Source organism: Camelina sativa, chromosome 19 (genome assembly GCF_030686135.1).
Source record: "Camelina sativa cultivar CO46 ecotype springtype chromosome 19, ASM3068613v1".
In the NCBI taxonomy this organism is placed as follows: Eukaryota; Viridiplantae; Streptophyta; class Magnoliopsida; order Brassicales; family Brassicaceae; genus Camelina; species Camelina sativa.
In genome coordinates, this window is record NC_141898.1 from 11223170 (window position 1) to 11241766 (window position 18597).

The 18597-nt window shown below is 32.3% G+C and overlaps 3 protein-coding genes and 2 pseudogenes across 3 annotated transcripts; all 5 read right to left on the bottom strand.

Moving 5' to 3' along the window:
- Positions 1-41: 41 nt before the first annotated feature.
- Positions 42-662, bottom strand: LOC109130977 (uncharacterized). Its single transcript, XM_019241226.2, has 2 exons — positions 478-662; positions 42-387 (listed from the first exon to the last, which is right to left on the bottom strand). The coding sequence occupies exons 1-2, from the start codon at positions 556-558 to the stop codon at positions 214-216; spliced, it is 255 nt and encodes an 84-aa protein (XP_019096771.1). The 5' UTR covers positions 559-662; the 3' UTR covers positions 42-213.
- A 1100-nt stretch (positions 663-1762) lies between these two features.
- On the bottom strand, positions 1763-2456 carry LOC104766091 (SKP1-like protein 11 pseudogene; annotated as a pseudogene).
- An 8085-nt stretch (positions 2457-10541) lies between these two features.
- On the bottom strand, positions 10542-11317 carry LOC147920421 (SKP1-like protein 12 pseudogene; annotated as a pseudogene).
- A 1188-nt stretch (positions 11318-12505) lies between these two features.
- Positions 12506-15265, bottom strand: LOC104766092 (ubiquitin-conjugating enzyme E2 enzyme activator PEX22). The gene is made up of 8 exons (XM_010489907.2): positions 14737-15265; positions 14175-14429; positions 14032-14079; positions 13816-13872; positions 13627-13728; positions 13236-13301; positions 12967-13068; positions 12506-12884 (listed from the first exon to the last, which is right to left on the bottom strand). Exons 1-8 carry the CDS (start codon positions 14854-14856, stop codon positions 12780-12782), a joined length of 855 nt encoding a protein of 284 aa, XP_010488209.2. The 5' UTR covers positions 14857-15265; the 3' UTR covers positions 12506-12779.
- Positions 15266-15538: 273 nt separating this feature from the next.
- Positions 15539-16671, bottom strand: LOC104766093 (cyclin-U1-1). Its single transcript, XM_010489909.3, has 2 exons — positions 16050-16671; positions 15539-15846 (listed from the first exon to the last, which is right to left on the bottom strand). The coding sequence occupies exons 1-2, from the start codon at positions 16433-16435 to the stop codon at positions 15600-15602; spliced, it is 633 nt and encodes a 210-aa protein (XP_010488211.2). The 5' UTR covers positions 16436-16671; the 3' UTR covers positions 15539-15599.
- Positions 16672-18597: the final 1926 nt, after the last annotated feature.

Below are 18597 nucleotides of genomic sequence, written 5' to 3' on the forward strand. Positions count from 1 at the left end.
GAAAATAGAATTGAGCAGAGGAAAAATATTACTATTAAAAAAAGAAAAATAAATAATTAATTATGAGAATTCATTTACCAAGAGAATTAAGGTAAACTACATTTTGGAGTACAAACAAACCCCAAATTATTCAATAATAGATTTAACGTAAGAGATTAGTATGTGCATGAATATGATCTGATGATGAATTGATGATCTCATATTCTCATATATCTAATGAGATGAGGAGGAAGAGTTCTTCTTCTTCACAATAGAAGTACTTCCTCTAGTTTTGATCATAGATTTGAGTCGCTTATCCATCTTTAGATACTCAATCGTCTTCGTGTACTTGGGATCTATACCTCCTTTGTTTTTTTCAACCACCTCCATCATTCTCTTCTCCAAATCCTACATTTTTGTTACCAAGAGATATCTTTTCAAGCTACATCAAATATTAAAAAGTTGCGAAAACATATAAAAAAAGAACATGTTACGTACCTTCACTTTCTCTTCATCTACTTCTAGTGCTTCCATAATACGGTTCAATTCGGCTTCAATCTCAGCCTCTGTCAACACCATTTCTTGATTTATTTTTGTTTTTTTTGGTAGTATATCTAACAAGAGAAATAGACTTCTGAATAAATATGTTTTGTTCTTGTTAAAGATTTCCTCGATTTATAGATGTCAAGTAAGTCACAAAAAGCATTAAGTTGATGCTCATTAGCTTTCACAAAGTCTTTGATATTTTTTTTTAACGTTTTCGGTCTTTTTGGTTAGAACTACAACTCCTTTTTCTTTTGGTACTAGCTAGGAAATTCTTGCTTACAGTGTTTCCTCCTGATTTCATGTGTCATTTCTTTTTTTATCCATTGAATTATAACCACCGATCGACTCAAATAATATTGTTTTCTTCCAAAAAAAGTGCACTATGACGTTAATGTATACATACATGCATACTACGCGTCATCAAAATTTCTATCCATTTACCAGTCTCATAAAAAGTACATCAAAAGTTTTCATTGACTTGAACGAAATCAAACTTATATTGTAAAAAAAAAAACTAAAGTTAGTATCATTTTAAATACGTTTTATAGGGTTCAACAAGCCATTCACCTAATTTAATCGTAAGAATTAAATGAATACAAAAAATCTTAGTCAGCACAGATTGTCTACAATCATATTGAATTGAAATTAATAAGCACTTGCCAATGACCGTGTGTATAACTGTGTTACGTTCTAAGTCATCGAATCGGAACCATGAGAAAAAGTTCGAGAACTGGAGTCTGTTAAACTTAATAAATAATTATGTGCTTTTACGAAAAAAAATAAGATAAACGACCATCATATCTACCGTAAAATAAGAGATTACATGAATATGATAATGATCATCATATCTATCATACTACAAATTCTTCTTCTTTCCTCTGAAATTTAAAGGTTTCTTTTCAATATATGCAAAAATATACATTTCAAAAAATATATTTCATGTTTATCCAAAAATATATATTCCACAGGTTTAATTCGAACAGAGACATTAATCTTTATATAGTTAACTGGTTAAGTAAGCCTCCACAGTCCCACACGTACATTTTTTACTTATGCAGTTTTTATTTGTTAAGCAATATTGTATGTAATTTTCTTAATTAAATCTGCTTAGTTAAAGATATTTGACTGAATTAATTATAATGTTAAATACATTTGATAGGGTTAAAAAGCCATAACATATCAGAATTTTAATCAAAAGAACAAAAGAACAACTAGAGGAATACTTTTTATTTATCAAGTAAGAAAGAGTATCTTTTTAGTATCATAATAAACGGAATATATATTTTTACGTACGATTACTATATAGAACGTAGATGTCTAGATGAAGTCATCATCATCTACATTATTTATCAAGAAACTGAAACAAAAAAAAACACACACATTAAAGAAGATAGAAAGCTGCTTATAGTTTTTGGAAAATCGGCTCAATCAAAAGCCCATTTATTCTTCTCAAGAACATCTTTTTCTTCCTCAGGTGTGTAACCAATCTCAATGCCGAAGTCTTTACGAATCTGGACAGGAGTTTTGTCTTTGATCATATCCGCGGCAGTTTGTCAAGTTAGGTCAAGAAGGCTTTGGATGCTTAGGTAATTCGCAGCATGAATGAGATAAAAGAGGGTGGATGGATCAATTTCTAGCAAGAACTGTTCATCCTACTTCTTAAGATCTTCAACGGAGGTAGGATTAATAGCATTATCCCGCTTCTTGACTACTTCAACGGAGGAAGGATTAGCATCAACGACGGGGTGCTTCTTGCAGTACTCGGTCACCAACGCAAGAATCTTGCCTTTCACGTTCGGAAGCGGGATACCTCCGCCCACGCAATCGTCCTCAATCATGTTAGCTATGACCTGGCTTCGACGTGCGGCAGCTTCTTCGATCTCAAACGTGATACCATCGGAGCTCTTCAACAAGATCATCTTCGTCGACATTTTTTTATCTTTCTCTGGAAGCAATTTGATGAAAAAGATTTTAAGAATTGAGAGAACGATAGAATAGAAAGGTGATGATGATTGATGAAGGTTGTGAACCTATGCGTCTGTTTATTTATAAGCCAAATTATTTCGTAAATGTGTTGCGTCAAGTAAGTCACAAACAAAAGCATGAAGTTGTATGTCTTAGACATCCCAGCTCTTAAATGCCATCATGTCCAAAACCGGTTCATCTAAGTACTTGTCTAATGTTGACTTGCCATTAGCACCAACTGTTTGGGAGATGAAAGCATAAAAATCCTGAAACAATTCAAACACAAATATGCAGCTAGAGCAAGTATGTCAAAGACAGAGCAAGTATGTCACTATAATCCTCCCAATACTTGTCAAATTTCTTCTTCATACCTTTCACCATCTCACAAATCACATCATCATAAGAGTACTCTTGAGCTTTCCGCCAAGTTTCAATTTTCCATACCTAAACCAAGGACAAATCAAAGTTAATATGTCGAATACCTAAATCAAAGTTAAATCACATCGTTATTATGTCAATCATACCTGATTGAAATACAAATTGGCAGTTGGATAAGATGAACCAGAGATCAAATTCGTCATCTCTGCAAATGGGGTCAACAGCTCATAGATCAACTCTGCTCTTGTCCACTCAACATCAGAAGGGAAAGATTGATAACTTGTATCAATCTCTGCAAGATGCTGAAAGGCTTCCTTATAGATGATTGCTCTTGAGAGCATAAGGTGAGTTGAGTTCCACCTAGTTGAAACATCTGAAAGTAGTTCACCCTTAGCTTCAATTCCCATTGTTTCCACGCATGTTTGAAAGGATTGTTTTCTAGTCTCATTCACCCTCACAAACTTAATACTATTTCTGATTTTCTCTAGAGCACCATCAATCACATCCAATCCGTTTTGCACAATCAGATTCAAGATGTGTGCAACACATCTCATATGAAAGAACTCTCCACCACACACCAAATTTTTCCTAAGCTGCCTCTTGAGAATTCCTTGCATGTTGTCATTTGAGGAAGCATTATCAACCGTAATTGTGAACACTCTCTTTTCCATTCCCCAATCTTTTAGCAATGCCAACACCTTTGTAGCTATTCCAGCACCCGTATGTAGAGGAGGAAATGCACAAAATGACAAGATTTTTGTCTTCAAATTCCATCCACTATCGATATAGTGTGCAGTCAAACACATGTATCCCTCTATTGTGATTGCCCTCCACAAATCTGTTGTTAAAAAAAACCTATCCGGAACTTCACCCAACATCTTTCTAAGCTTCAGTTTCTCTTTCTCGTAGATCTTTAAGCAATCAGCAGCCGCAGTATTTCTTGACCAAAACTCGATGTTGGAATTTGCATACTGAAAAGCCTCTCTAATTCTTCTGTACTCAACGAAAGAGTAAGGCAAATCATGTTCTATGATTGCCAATCCTATCATCTCCCTAAGCACCATCATATCTAACTTTCTGTTTCCACATGAAGGAGTGCTTCCTGGAGTCTTTGAGCATGATTCCATGTGACGCAAGAGAGTATTGGTGCCACTTCTACGAAGATCAAGGCAATAAGTATGCTCACAACGGGTGCATCTAAGATTATTCCTACCATCATCCAACTTATCTCCAACAATTTCAAAAGTTTTCCAACACCTTGACCTTTTACGTTTACCTGTAGACTTGCCTGTCCTCTTATCAGCCGTACTAGCTACTGAATCTGCTTCTACACGTTCATCTCCTACATGTTCTTCTTCATCCGGATTCATATCATGCTCAAGCATATAATCATCTCCACTCATATAATCATCTTCAAGGTTTAGTGTATCACCCATCTGAAATAACCAAAACCAAAGACCAATTAGAGAAAAAGAATCAAACTAACAACATGAAAAAGGTTTAAAAAGCAAGTGTTATCTATGTCAAGAGCACAAACAATAATCTATAAGGAAGCTATTCTACAATTCAACAAATCGAAAGAGAAGAAACATAAATCTCAAATGGGTCCCTCCCAAAACCGAAAGAGAAGCAAACCCAGTTTCAATCTAAGTAAAGCAAACCCAGTTTCAATCGAAACCAAAATCGAAAGAGAAGAAATGAAGATTTCAAAGAGAAGAACTGAAGAAATCGAAGAGAAGAACTGAAGAAATCGATTTATGTTTAGGAGAAGAAGAGCTTCAAAGAAAATAAGAAATCGATTTGTGTTTTCCCCAAATCGATTTTAACCTAGAATTTTCAGACTAATGGGCCGCCCAATGTCCACGCTGTCCGTCCAGTTTTGTCCGTGGACAAAAACGGACCAAACCATTTAAACCCGTTCAAAATATGGGCTTATCTATGACCTATCCATAATGAATTGGACATGGGCAAACCATAGACAGCCCACCCATTTTGACAACTCTATATGTCTACTCATATTCATGTTATTCTTCCTGTAAAGTCTTTGATCTAGTTACGTTTTTTATGTGCCTTTTTCATTTAAGCCACAACTTTTTAAAAATTAGGAAATTCGTGTTTTATAAAATTTACTCCTATATTTTGTTTGTAATACCAATTCTATCCATTGGACTAGCTAACACACCGACTCAAATTTTTCAAATTAACTTTATCATTAGAAATGCAGTATGATGTTGTTTACGCGTATGCATACGCACTTGGTCGTATTAATTACACGGCAATATATGTACAAGTCTTTTGATTCTACCTTTTCTTAATACCACAAATGTTCCAATTAGGAAAATTTATCCCACAGTTTCGTTTGTACAATGAACCACTGTTTTCACATAATCAATTATATGAAGTTTTACTATATAATAAACATAAAATCCAAAAAAAAATTATGCAAAAAAATGTCTTATTCTCTCTATAAGCATTTTTGCATGACTAATTATAATAAACACTTGTCAAATCATGAGACTTTTGTTTATTTCCTCAAAGACTTTGTTCAAGTTGCTCATACAAAAGTTACAAACTTGGATGGATCAATATTTTCACAGAGGCGCTCGCAGTATTATCTAATGTCAAATATCTCAAAGTTTTTAATTTATACATAATAAAAGAAAAAAGAAAAAACAAAAACACGTTTTAGCCTAATCTATTTCACCTCCCTTTTTGTTTGACATAAAACACATCCAAAGAACTGTTATTGACTGTCAGGTGCACGTTCGATTTACATTAAAAATTAAGAGTTTTTAAATAAATCTACCACATTCAAAAACATTTCTCATTCTATCTACCACATTTTATAACTGTTTTTTTACAAATACCACATTTACATCATTAAATGACTAAATTAACCTTTTTCATATTTTTTTTAAAAAATTTTAATAAGAAATGAAACTAACACTTTTTCTTTCTCTCTTTCTTCATATTTGTCACTAAGGGACACTCTATTTCTCTAAAAACAACAAATCCACAAACACAACAAAACCTTTTATTTTTTTTCATTGTTTTCTAACTTTTTATTAAAAAAATCCAACAAAAAAAAACTTTGGTTTTCTTCTTCGGTAGCCAAAGATAACTAATGGAGGAAAACGCGGATTTAATCTCTGAAAATTCCGTCTGACGTGAGAGCCACCACAATCTTTCTTTTCTTGCATATGTAATCCATAATATAGTGTAAGTATAACATTTTTCAACTTCCATTATCCCATCTTTGGCCACTAATCGATAACCTTTTCTATTTATCCTCGGTTTGTCCCTTCATGATGGATCATAAAACCAACAGTAGCAGCATCGAGGAGATGGACCTCATCACTTCAAAATTATAGTTTTTTGTGATGTCTATTTTTTTATGGAAATATTTACGATTTGTCCATCGATTTCATAATTGTCTACTAAGATCTTAGTATGTTGTCCAGATTCAGTTTTATAGACCTAAAAATTGAAAGTTGTCAATAAACAATAAAACCAACTTGTCTACAAAAAAAATATGTCTACAACCTTAACAAATTGAAACTTGTCCACAAACACCAAAACCAACTTGTCTATTATAGGTCCGAAAACAACAAAACCAACTTGTCCACAAACTTGTCTGTCACTATGTACTTAATAATTTGTCTATCGGCTCAACTTATCTACAAAAATAACTTTTACGAAATAACTTGTCTACAAATAAAACTTGTCTACAAAAAAATCATTTTGTCTATGGAATAACTTGTCTACAGACTCAATTAAATGTCATAACTTGTCTACATATTTCTCTTTCTTCTTCAAAACATTCACAGCTCATTTCTTTAGCCTACTGATTTTTACTTTTGTGCATATTAAATGTCAGTTGTCAGAAGTACATTGTCCCCTCAACTGGATAAAAAAAACACAATTAATTTCAAATTTTTCTCCTAAACAAGAGGGTATTTACGACTTTTAAGTGTCCCTTGTGGTAGAATCGAAAAGTAGTTTTCACTTGTGGTAGATTAGAAAGGATTGTAAGTAAATGTGGTACTTTCAATTAAAATCCCAAAAATTAAAGTGACTTAAGACATATTGTTCAATGTTCACCTTCCGACCAAGTAAGCTCGATAAATATTTCGATGCTATCATCTTAGACACATTTACTTTTCACATATACATATACTCATTAAAATCGAGTCTGTCAAATCAGTCTAGTATTTTTTTGAAGATGTGCATCGACATCGTGTTTTATAATCTATCACTTTTAGTTGAAATTTCAAATTTCAATAATCATTCGTTGTTTTTGTTAAACATGGTAAGTATCGTTTTAAATATAATCTCCTCCTCAATGATTATGTTCTACTATCTGAGCTGAAGAGTGAACGACTTCTACTTACCATAGATGGTGAACCAGAGTCTGTTTCTGAAGCTTTAAGTTTGCAAGAATATGTTAGAGCGATGAAGGCTGAGCTGGAGTCTATCGCTAGAAATAAAACCTGGGAGCTAGTTAAGAAGCCGGATGGTGTTAAACCAATAGGGTTGAAGTGGGTGTATAAAATCAAGAAGAAAGCGGATGGATCATTGAAAAAGTTCAAGGCAAGACTTGTAGCAAAAGGTTATGTACAACAACAAGGAGTGGACTTCGAAGAAGCGTTTGCACCTGTAGCTCTAATGGAAACTATTCGACTACTCATTGCTATCGCAGCTTCGAAGGGATGGGAGATTCATCACCTTGATGTGAAAACCGCATTCTTAAATGGTGACTTAAACGAGTTGGTTTATGTGTGCCAACCAGAAGGCTTTGTTAAACGAGGACAAGAGGATCGAGTGTACAGACTACATAAGGCGTTGTATGGTCTACGTCAAGCTCCAAGAGCTTGGAACGTGAAACTTGATCATGTTCTGAAGAAGATGAACTTTAAAAGATGCATAAAGGAGTCTACTGTGTATCTCAAGAGTGACAAGAAAGAAAGTCTGGTAGTGGCAATCTATGTTGATGACTTGTTTGTGACAGGAACTTCACAAGGAGTCATTGATCAGTTTAAAAGGGATATGTCAAGAGAGTTTGAGATGTCAGACCTCGGGAAGTTGACATATTATCTTGGTATTGAAGTAGTACAAGGAGCTGATGGAATAAGAATAAAACAAGAAGGTTGTGCTCAAGGTATTCTTCTTGATACTAAGATGGATTCGTGTAACTCAACGCACATACCATTGGAGCCTGGTATGGAGATATCAAAGGCTGAAAAGTAACCTGAGATTGATGCCACAAGATATAGAAGAACGATTGGGTGTTTAAGGTATCTGCTTCACACACATCCCGACTTGGCTTTTGCTGTAGGAGTTTTGAGCCGGTATATGCAGAGTCCGAGAGAGGTACATGGACAAGCTCTTAAACACTTGTTAAGGTACGTGAAAGGAACCACCAACTTAGGCTTGTTCTACAAGCGTGATGGGTTGAGTAAGGTTTTTGGATACAGCGACAGTAGTTACAAAGCTGATATTGATGATGGAAGATGTACTGGAGGTCATGTGTTCTATCTTGGTTTATCATTAATCACTTGGACTTCACAAAAACAACACACAGTGGCGATGTCATCATGTGAAGCTGAGTTTATGGCAGCTACAGAAGCAGCAAAGCAAGCAATATGGTTGAAGGAGTTGCTAAGAGAAATACTTAGTCTAGATGAGAAAATCTTACTAAGGATTGACAACAAGTCAACCATAGCTCTAAGTAAGAATCTAGTGTTCCACGGAAGGAGTAAGCACATACTCACAAAGTATCACTTTATTCATGAGTGTGTGGAGAATGATCAGATAGAAGTGGAGCATGTTCCCGGTGAGGAGCAGAAGGCGGACATCTTCACTAGACCACTAGCAAGAATAAAGTTCAGAGAAATGAGGAATCTGATCAGAGTACAAGAGATTGAAGCACCCAGAGTTCAAGTTGGAATTAAGGGGGAGAATGTTGGATAATCCCAACTTGAGGAAGAAGCTATCTCCTAGGAAATTGCCAAAAGAGATAGATTAAGGAAAAGGAAAAGTTTCTATTATCAATAAGTTGTAATATGTTAATTCTAATAGATTTAGGAAAAGTTAAAACCTATAAATATAGGAGTCTATGGAGAGGTGTTCCATAAGACTTGAGAGAGAGATTTAGTTTTTGAGAGAGTTTTCTAAATCAATAATAAGAAAGGTGTTCTTATATTTCAATTCTTTGTTCTTAGAAATTTTAATCAAAAGTTTTTTTAGTATATAGAATTAACGAAATATATGTCTAGGTTCTTATTGGAGTATATCGAAATTAACAAACACTTGCCAATGACCGTGTATACCTGCATATGTGTTCCATAGGTTCTAGGTCATTGAATCGACGTCAAGAGAAAAAGCTCGAGAATTCGAGTTTGTTAAACTTAATAATTAATTTAGATTAAAGTAAGATAAACGATATGACTTCCTTAATTACTGGAACAAACCCCAAATTATCCATACAGTAAGAGATTATTTCCATGAAGATGATGATCTATCATACTACCAATTCTTCTTGCTCTCAAATTAACAGGCAGATCTTTTTCCATAAAATAACAAAGTTAATATACATTTCAAGAAATTTATTTCGCAGGTATAATTAGAACAGAGACAGTGTTTGTTTAACTCCGCGGTCTTACACATTTACTTATCCAATTTTTATTTCTTAAATAATATTATATATATATATATATATACATTTTTCGAATAACCAATGTCTATATAGCTTTCTTAATTAAATTAAATGTATATATTTTTAAATATTTTGACTGAATTATGCATAATATTTAATACATTCTACAGGGTGAAACAAGCCATATCAGAATTTCAATTTAAAAAAAAAAAATAACAAGAGGAATACTTTTTATTTATTGAGTAAATCCTTTTTATAATAAAACGGAAGTACACAACATTGTTTTGTATACTATATAATTTTAATAAGTTGGTTATAAATAGGTTATACATTGATAATAGATTAATTGGTTACAAATAAGTTATACAAAAAATCTTAAAGAGAATATTCTAAAAAATCATATCATCTAACTTACCATATTAATTTCCTTTATTAAATTATTCATCAAATAAAATCTTTTGATATTTAACTTAACATATTAATTTGTTAACTATCATTATACTTCACCTTTCATTTTTATATATGAGTCTATTTTGTGAAACAAATAAATTATCATATTATTTATTATAATTAAAAATATTTTATTTCTGGTAATACCATAATTTGAATTTTTAAAAATAAATATAAATTTTTCAATCTATAAAATATTCAAAATTTAGTAATATTATTCTTTAAATATAATATCTATTGAATTAAAAAATTTACTGAGTAACGGATCAAAATTTGAATATTTAAATTCAAATTTACAAAACTATGTCTTATAATGACATTCAAATCATGATTTAGAATATATATTGTTAAAATAACTTCACATATATAACCTAATACAAAATATTAAAAATTTATTTTAAAATATAAAATATACAAAATTTTGTATAAAATAAAATTTAACCAGTGTTATAGCACGGGTAATTATCTAGAATCATTAACAATATAAAACTTACAAAATAGGTGTCTTTTTTCAAAACATCATATTTAGCATATGATTTTATTACAAAATGTTTTATCCAAAAAAAACTTTTAAAAACAATCACATAAATTATATTTTATATAAAAATTACAATAACAATAAAATGGATTCTAGTCTTTTTAGTATCACAACAAGTACGTTCATTATTGGATTATGATAGAACGTAGATGAAGTCATCATCATCTACATTGATCAAGAAACTGAAAAAAAAAACACACACTAAAGAACATAGAAAGCTGCTTACAGTTTTTTTTGATAACCCGCTTCTCATTCAAAAGCCCATTTATTCTTCTCAATGATATCATTTTCTTCTGCCGAGGTGTAATCCCCCTTAATTTTGAAGTCTGTACGAATCTGGTATGGAGTTTTGTCCTTGATCATATCCGCGGCAGTTTGGCTAGCTAGGTCAATAAGGCTATCGATGCATAGGTAATTCGCAGCAAGAATGAGATCAAAGAGGGTGGATGGATCAATTTCCAGCAAGAACTGCTCATCCCACTTCTTGAGATCTTCTTCGGAGGTAGGATTAGCATCATCGACGGAGGTAGGATTAGCATCATCGACAGAGGTAGGTGGCTTCGCTTTGCGGCAGCTTCTTCGATCTCAAACGTGATACCATCGGAGCTCTTCAACAAGATCATCTTCGTCGACATTTTTTTATCTTTCTCTGGAAGCAATTTGATGAAAAAGATTTTAAGAATTGAGAGAACGATAGAATAGAAAGGTGATAATGATTGATGAAGGTTGTGAACCTATGCGTCTGTTTATTTATAAGCCAAAAATTTTCGTAGATGTATTGCGTCGTCAAGTAAGTCACAAACAAAAGCATGAAGTTGTATGTCTACTCATGTCTATGTTGCTCTTCCACTAAATTCTTTGATACATTGTATCTTTCATGTGTCTTTTTGATTAGGACCCCAACTTTTTAAATTAGGAATTTCGTGTTTTATAGTGTTTACTCCTAAGTTTGTTTTTAATACCAATTTTATCAATTGGACTAACCACCGACTCAAAATTTCAATAAACTTTTTTCATTAGAAATGCACTATGATGAAGTTGTTGTGTGCATACACATACGCGTCTTCTAACATTAAATATCACGTCTTAGAATTAGTTAATTTTTATTTTTAAAACTAAAATAATGATTAATTATAAATCTTTGATAATAAGATTATTTAAATACTACAAAATCATAAAATCAAATTCAACTACTTTCATTATAAAAATAATATGCAAAAGATTGAGTATATGACTCTTTACTTTATAGTTTGCATAGTAAATGTTGTATAAAATTTTATATACTTTTACTATAAAATTTGCATACTCTTAATAACATGTATACAACAACAAAATAAATTTACAATATTTACTTCTAATATATAAAAGATAAACATACGAAAAATTGATTTTAGCTAAACAATATAGAGGGTATGTTTGCAAAAGGGTATAAAATAAGAATATTTTTGCAAAATACCTTTATATTACATCTTGAAAATAATTATCAATGATTTTTATTTAACTATTAGTTTATGTTTTAAAAATAAAAATTAACTAATTATAAGAATGAATACATTAGAGATATATAAAAATATTAATATATTGAATTGAATATGTTTTTAATCATGAAAAACTATTAATGATTTAATATAAATTTTTTTAAAAAATTTAGAATACAATTTTTTTAGTCAACGCCTGAGTCAACGTCGGTATTCGCCGGAGCCAATCGACCGGTGTACCGGATTGTATGTCTATGGTATTGACCACATAACGTCATATAGTTCATGCATGTGACCATGTAATACATATATTTCGTGTAGTTGAGGATACAATAGTATACTTGGTACGTTTGACCATGTATTCTCGTATACTGTAGTTAGCCATCTTTTTTCCTTATTTATATGAAATTTTACTTAATAATAAAAAAATAAAATCCAAAAGAATCAAAGCCAAGAAAATGTGTTATTGTCTTCAAGCAATATTTGTGTAGAAATAAATCAATAATCATAAAACACTTGTCAAATAACGCGACCTTTGTTTATTTCCTTAAGAGACTTGTGCTAAGTTGCTAATACAAAAATTACAAACTTGGATGGATACTTTCACAGAGGCACTCGCAGTAATATCTAACTCGCAAATATATCAAACTTTTAATTTAGACACAATAAAAGAAGTAAAAGAAAAAGAAAAAAAAAAAACAAGTTTCAGCCTAAGAGACACACTCGATCAGTGATGCTGAAGTCAGGACTCAATACAACGTATATCTTTAACCTCTCTTTTCCTTTGACATCAAACACATCCAAAGAACTGTTCTATCGACTGCGAGGTGAACACATTCGGAGCTATTCGCTCTGGTTTCACTGCAGCGACATGAAGCTGATATTTGATGAACCTCTGCAATTCAGAGAGATATATATCAGTCAACTAAAGAAGCAACATGAGAATGTAAAATGAGTAAACAAGCAAAAGACTTTACAGCTAGTTGTGTGCTGATTTCTGGGTTTGTATCGATATGCCAGTCAGGTTCTAGCTGTCTGACGAATGAAGTTCTTCCAATCTCTGTACTACAAAAGAGGACCTGCAATTGCATGTTTACAGAATTGTTATTCTTGAACTTCGTCAAAATCAGTGTTTGCATGGTTGAGGACAGAGAAATTTCGATAAGTCATGCTTTGATACGAGTATTGGAAAGTTTTTCGAGTTAACTAACGTATACAAGATTGTCGAAAAGGCTAATTTGAATACCTTTTCTTTGACCAAACCACCAGATGTGAAAACGCCTGCACTTTCTAAAGCCTCTAGAACTTTGGCCTGCATATTAGAGCTCAAAAATGTGAGTTTCAGAAACTACTGACAATAAAACCACTTGCTCCAACCAGAAAAATATTACAGAAAAGCACAAACGCCTCAAACATTTAGCTGCACCAATGAACTCAGATCTATTCCTATCCATTGCTCAACTTTTATCTACACGAATATCAATGTTATGACCCACTGCCCAAAGTCTTAAGCTAACAATGTTTAATGCTAACCACAATTAGTTTGCTATGTCATGCTAGAGCCGAGTACCAACACGAAAGCCAACAAAAGAACATGAATGAGAGAAACATTGACTGAAAAAGAAGTTACTGCTCACTTCGCTTTCATCGTCAAGAACTCTTTCCATGAGATATAAATCACTAAACTTTGTAATCTCTAGGAGAACTTCCAAAACAGATGACCTCACTGTTGCTTGTTTCTGCAAAAAATTGCTTTGAGTCAGATACAGAACAGACGCATAATGCAATATTAAAACGAATGTCAAAAAAAACGTAAACATCATTACTTGGAGTTCTTCTGGACTTGTTTCCTCAAGAATTACTCCAAGAAGACGGCATGTAACCTACAAATGCATATTAGAAAAGGGTGAACCTCAACACAATAATGAACCTGACCTAGTGCTTCAATAATACGGTGCTTAAACATCGTCAAAGCCTATCCGCAGCTCAGAGAAAATACATCATCAGAAGATAAATTCTATCAATGCTGAAATGCAAATTACCTTCCTTCCATCACTAAGCTTCTGCCTAACTATTTGCCCCAAAGTAGGCTGCAAAAACAAAACATGAATTCTAAATTAACAATACTGTAAAAGTGTAAACACAAAATTTCCGAACTGTGTAGAGAAAAAAAAAGAATTGATACTTTAACAGGTTGAAAGAACTGATCAACAACATCTTGCACCGCATTATCATCCTCATGAGGCAAAGAAACTTCAGGAGGCACCGAACCTAGATTAGACTGAGCAGCAGCAGCAGCAGCAGCACTTGAAGTTTCAGCAGATTGCATCCTCCGCTTAGGCTGCCTTCTTTGCCGTTGTTCCCCTGGCGTCCTTATCGCCCTCCACGTAAATATCACCGCAATCGCAAGCCCCGCAATCGCACCAATCGATCTTGAATCCTAATCACAATGATAACAATTCAACTTACATAACAAATTCTAAAGTTCGATACTTTTTTCAACTCTAACCATACCCAATTGCCAATTAACTCCAAAGATGAATACTTTTTTCTACCCAAACAGCTAAATCACTCAAATTTGAGCTGAATCGTAACATTAGGTAATCAATTTCGAAGATTCAATTGAAAAAAATTCCCTAATTCAACTAATCAGAGTCAAAATTGGATTCAATTCCCAAACCCAGATCCGATACAGAAACAGAGTAAATGAGAGAGAGAGAGAGAGAGGGATCGAGAAATCAAAAAACCAGATTGCGAATCGATGTAGTTGAGAAAAGGCTTGACATTTTGAAAGCAACGTAAGCGCTTAAACGCTTAATCAACCGAACGATCTCTTCAGTAGGCGACGGCGACGACGATTCCGCCATTAGTAGTAGTCTCTCTCACGTTTCCTTCAAAAACGCCAGATTACCAAAATACGTCGTCGTTTTAAACACGAGAATCCGAAACTATGAGATTTGATTCTTAAAGCTTGAAGCTTTTTTTTAGATATCGCAGAAGAAACGAAAAGGAGGCACTGTTCTCGACGAGCATAGGAGAAAGAAGAAGAACACACAACACAACTAGGCTAAGTCAAAACTGTAAGGACACGTGTATGTTTTTACACGTGGCGGTAGATAAGAATGTGAGACCATGGTTTTGTATCGTAGGGTGCGTTTTTGTTTTCCTGCGATAAGAATTTTTTAAAAGTTGTTTCACACGATGAACCAAAGAGACAATCTGAGGAGTAAGGAAATTAGGAAACTAGAATTGCGTTTCGATTTGTTGTTGTTTGATACTTAAGCCATTAAGGAGTATAGCTTTATACGTGAATAGAATGTAACAGAGACATGAATATGTGAAACGAAAACCATATGTGAAAAGTGAAGAAAAAGCTTGTTTCCTTTAGTTGAAATTTTACAAACTATTCAAATTTAAGCGGTTTACATTATGAATCTTAGTCCTGGTGTAGTATACATCAATGAGTTGTACAGGTTAGGTTTTTAGCATAAATTTGAAACGATTTCTTTTAAAAATAAAAAAATATAAATCTAGAATCAGTTGATAAACTTTTTCCGACAACCAAACGTGCTCAGTTAAAAGATATATTAAAAAAGTTTGTATACATATATCAAACATATAAAGTTGATAAAGATGATGTAGGGGAAAGACACTCTTGCATTGGTCTGCTATCTTTGAGGGAAGAAGCGTCGCCGTTTAGTAGCATCTCTTTTTCAAGGTGGAAGCAATAGCTTTCGAAAACTCTAAAACTCACTGTCACTCTAAAGTCAAGGAGGAATAGAAGTTCCAACTCCATTTTGTTTAAGTCCGCGTTGCTCACGCCTCCAACTCGAGCATAAAACTCATTGTTGTAATGCCTGTGAATATGAAATTAGGTAGTTAAAAGTGGCACTTAACCTAGGTAACAAAGTTCGTCATCAGTTTATGTTGGTTAGATATGAAATGTATCTTTTCAATTTGTAAATCAATTAAGACACACAACTACATACAGTTTTATAGTCAGTCAGTCTAATATAATTCACGATATAAAAAAAAATTCAAGAAAGAGTTAATTACTTACACGTCGTCTAGTATCTTGGAAGCAATCATGACACAAGTGACGAGGAGTCTATGAACACTCAAGGATACAACCAAAGAACCAGGATACTTATGAGCCAACCGGTCTATGTACACGTACCCGACAACGAAACACGACGGGCTACATTTTGTGTACTTATATATCCTCTCAAGGTACTTTGCTATAGTTATGCTCGGTGCTCTCACGCCATGAAACGCCTCCAAGCTCTTCCCGAATCCCTTAGTTTGCTTAGTTAACCACTCGTTCCGTGCCACGAGCTTCTCCATCACGTGGGAGATTATAGTCAGCACTCTTGGAGTGGCTGCTTCCGTTGGCGGCTCTGGTCCCACGACCGGGTCAAGTTCATCGTCTCCGGCTGCCGTTAACATGGCTTCGCCTTTAATTCTCTTGTTAATGGGCCATATTTTGTATCGTTCGTTTTGGGTATGTCTTGCTGATTGGGTGGTGGAGATACGATGAGCTTAAGATGTTACGTGGGGATATTATCATGTTTCGTCTGACTTTGGACCAGCTTGTGAGTTAGGTTTGACACGTGTCTCTTCGCGAGAAGATAGGATTCTGATGATTTTTGTAGATTACCTTGAGCAATTATTAAATATGTTGTAAAACAAATAGCTTTATTTTCGCAAACAAATAATAAGATTCACATTGGATATTCCTATTCATATTCTTTCTTTTTTTTACCAAAAGATTTTGGGAGTCTTCGTCCATAATTTTCTCGTTGGGGAAGTACACAAACTGTATTATAGATACTGGCATTATAATCTTATTACTAGAATTGGACCCCTGCACGGATTAATATTTATTTTGTAATTTTTATTTAAAGTGTTATATATATATATGATTGTTTTATTTGTTTTTGCTCAAACATTATGCCATGAAATCATATGTTGAATATAACTTAATAACATCTATTTTGTAAGATCTACTATAGTAGATCTAGATTTTGACCTGCGGTACATGCAGTTTAAGTTATTTGATAAAAATATTAATTTCTGTTTTGTTAATTTTATTTAATTTGTTTAGTTTTTAAATTTATATATTGTATTTTGATTGTTAATTATATGACTTAACCTACACACCGCATATTAATTATTTTGTTACAGTATTAATTAATCGATTTAATTAGATACGTCTATTAATCTAATATTCATATTGTTAACAAAATAATGAGATGATATTTTATCCATGTAGCACCGAATTAATGACATTTTAAGTTTCTATTAATATCTAATCAAACATGTCTAGCCAAATAACATGGCGTGTGATATTTTAATTCGTTGCACACCGCAGGAAAAACTTTATAAAAATCTAAATATATTTTTAAAATTTAAAATGTTTTAATAAATTTTCTTTTTTTTAGAAATTGAACTACTTATAATATTTGAACTTCTTATAAAGTTTAAATATTATTAATATCTTAAACAGTTATAAAAATTATATGTTTTAATAATTGAAATATTAATAATCTTTAAAGTTTTTAAAAAGTTCATAAAATAATGAGATGATATTTTACCCGTGTAACATCGAATTAATTACATTTTAATTTTCTATTAATATCAACTCAAACATGTTCTGCCATATAACCTATGGGTCTTATAAAGTTTAAATATTATTCATATCTTAAACATTTTATAAAAAGATAAATGTTTTAATAATTGAAATATCAATAATCTTTAAATTTTTTAAGAAGTTACATTTGAATTTTTAAAGTTATTAAAATTTGAAATTCTTTAAAATAAAGAACCATAATAAAATGCATAAATTTTTTAATTTCAATGCTCGTTTGTATTCATAATCATTTTGGTCTCTTTTTTATTAATATGACTTTGAATCTTTGTCTAGTTTCTTAGGTGATGTAGAGCATTTTGTATATTTTTTATTCTTCAGTTGAGCAATATATGTCTGTTTTAAAAAATTTAAATTACATCATATGCAGAAAAAATCATAAATTTTATTAACTAAATATATTAGATAAAAATAAAAATAATTTAAATATAAAATAAAATAAATGTGAAAGAAGAATCACATATTTTTGTTTTAATTAGGTTGAGAGATTTCCTTATCTTTTAAATGTTACCTATAATTGATTTATATGTTTCTAGCTATAATTAACTAAATCTATACTATCCTTACTAAAAATCAGACTAACCCGTATATTATGATACACCAATGTCACAAGTTTATAACCAAAAAATCATAAATATATCTATTATATAGTTTACAAAAAATGTCGTGTACTTCCGTTTTATTATATAGGGGATTATCTTGACGTAAAGACTAAATATAGATATATATATATATACTAATGTTAGATACCTACGTATTTAAAAATTAAAAAAGGCATACGCGTTACTGAGGATTAATTATGTAAAAAGACATACGTTAAATACTTAGGTCTTCGAGGATTAATCATGTAAAACGATCACTAGCTAGTAGCTAGCTACGTATAGTTCAAATTTCAGAGAATTCTCTTTTAAAATCAACTTCTTATGAAATAGATTGTGATTTCTTTAAGGGTTGGGATCCC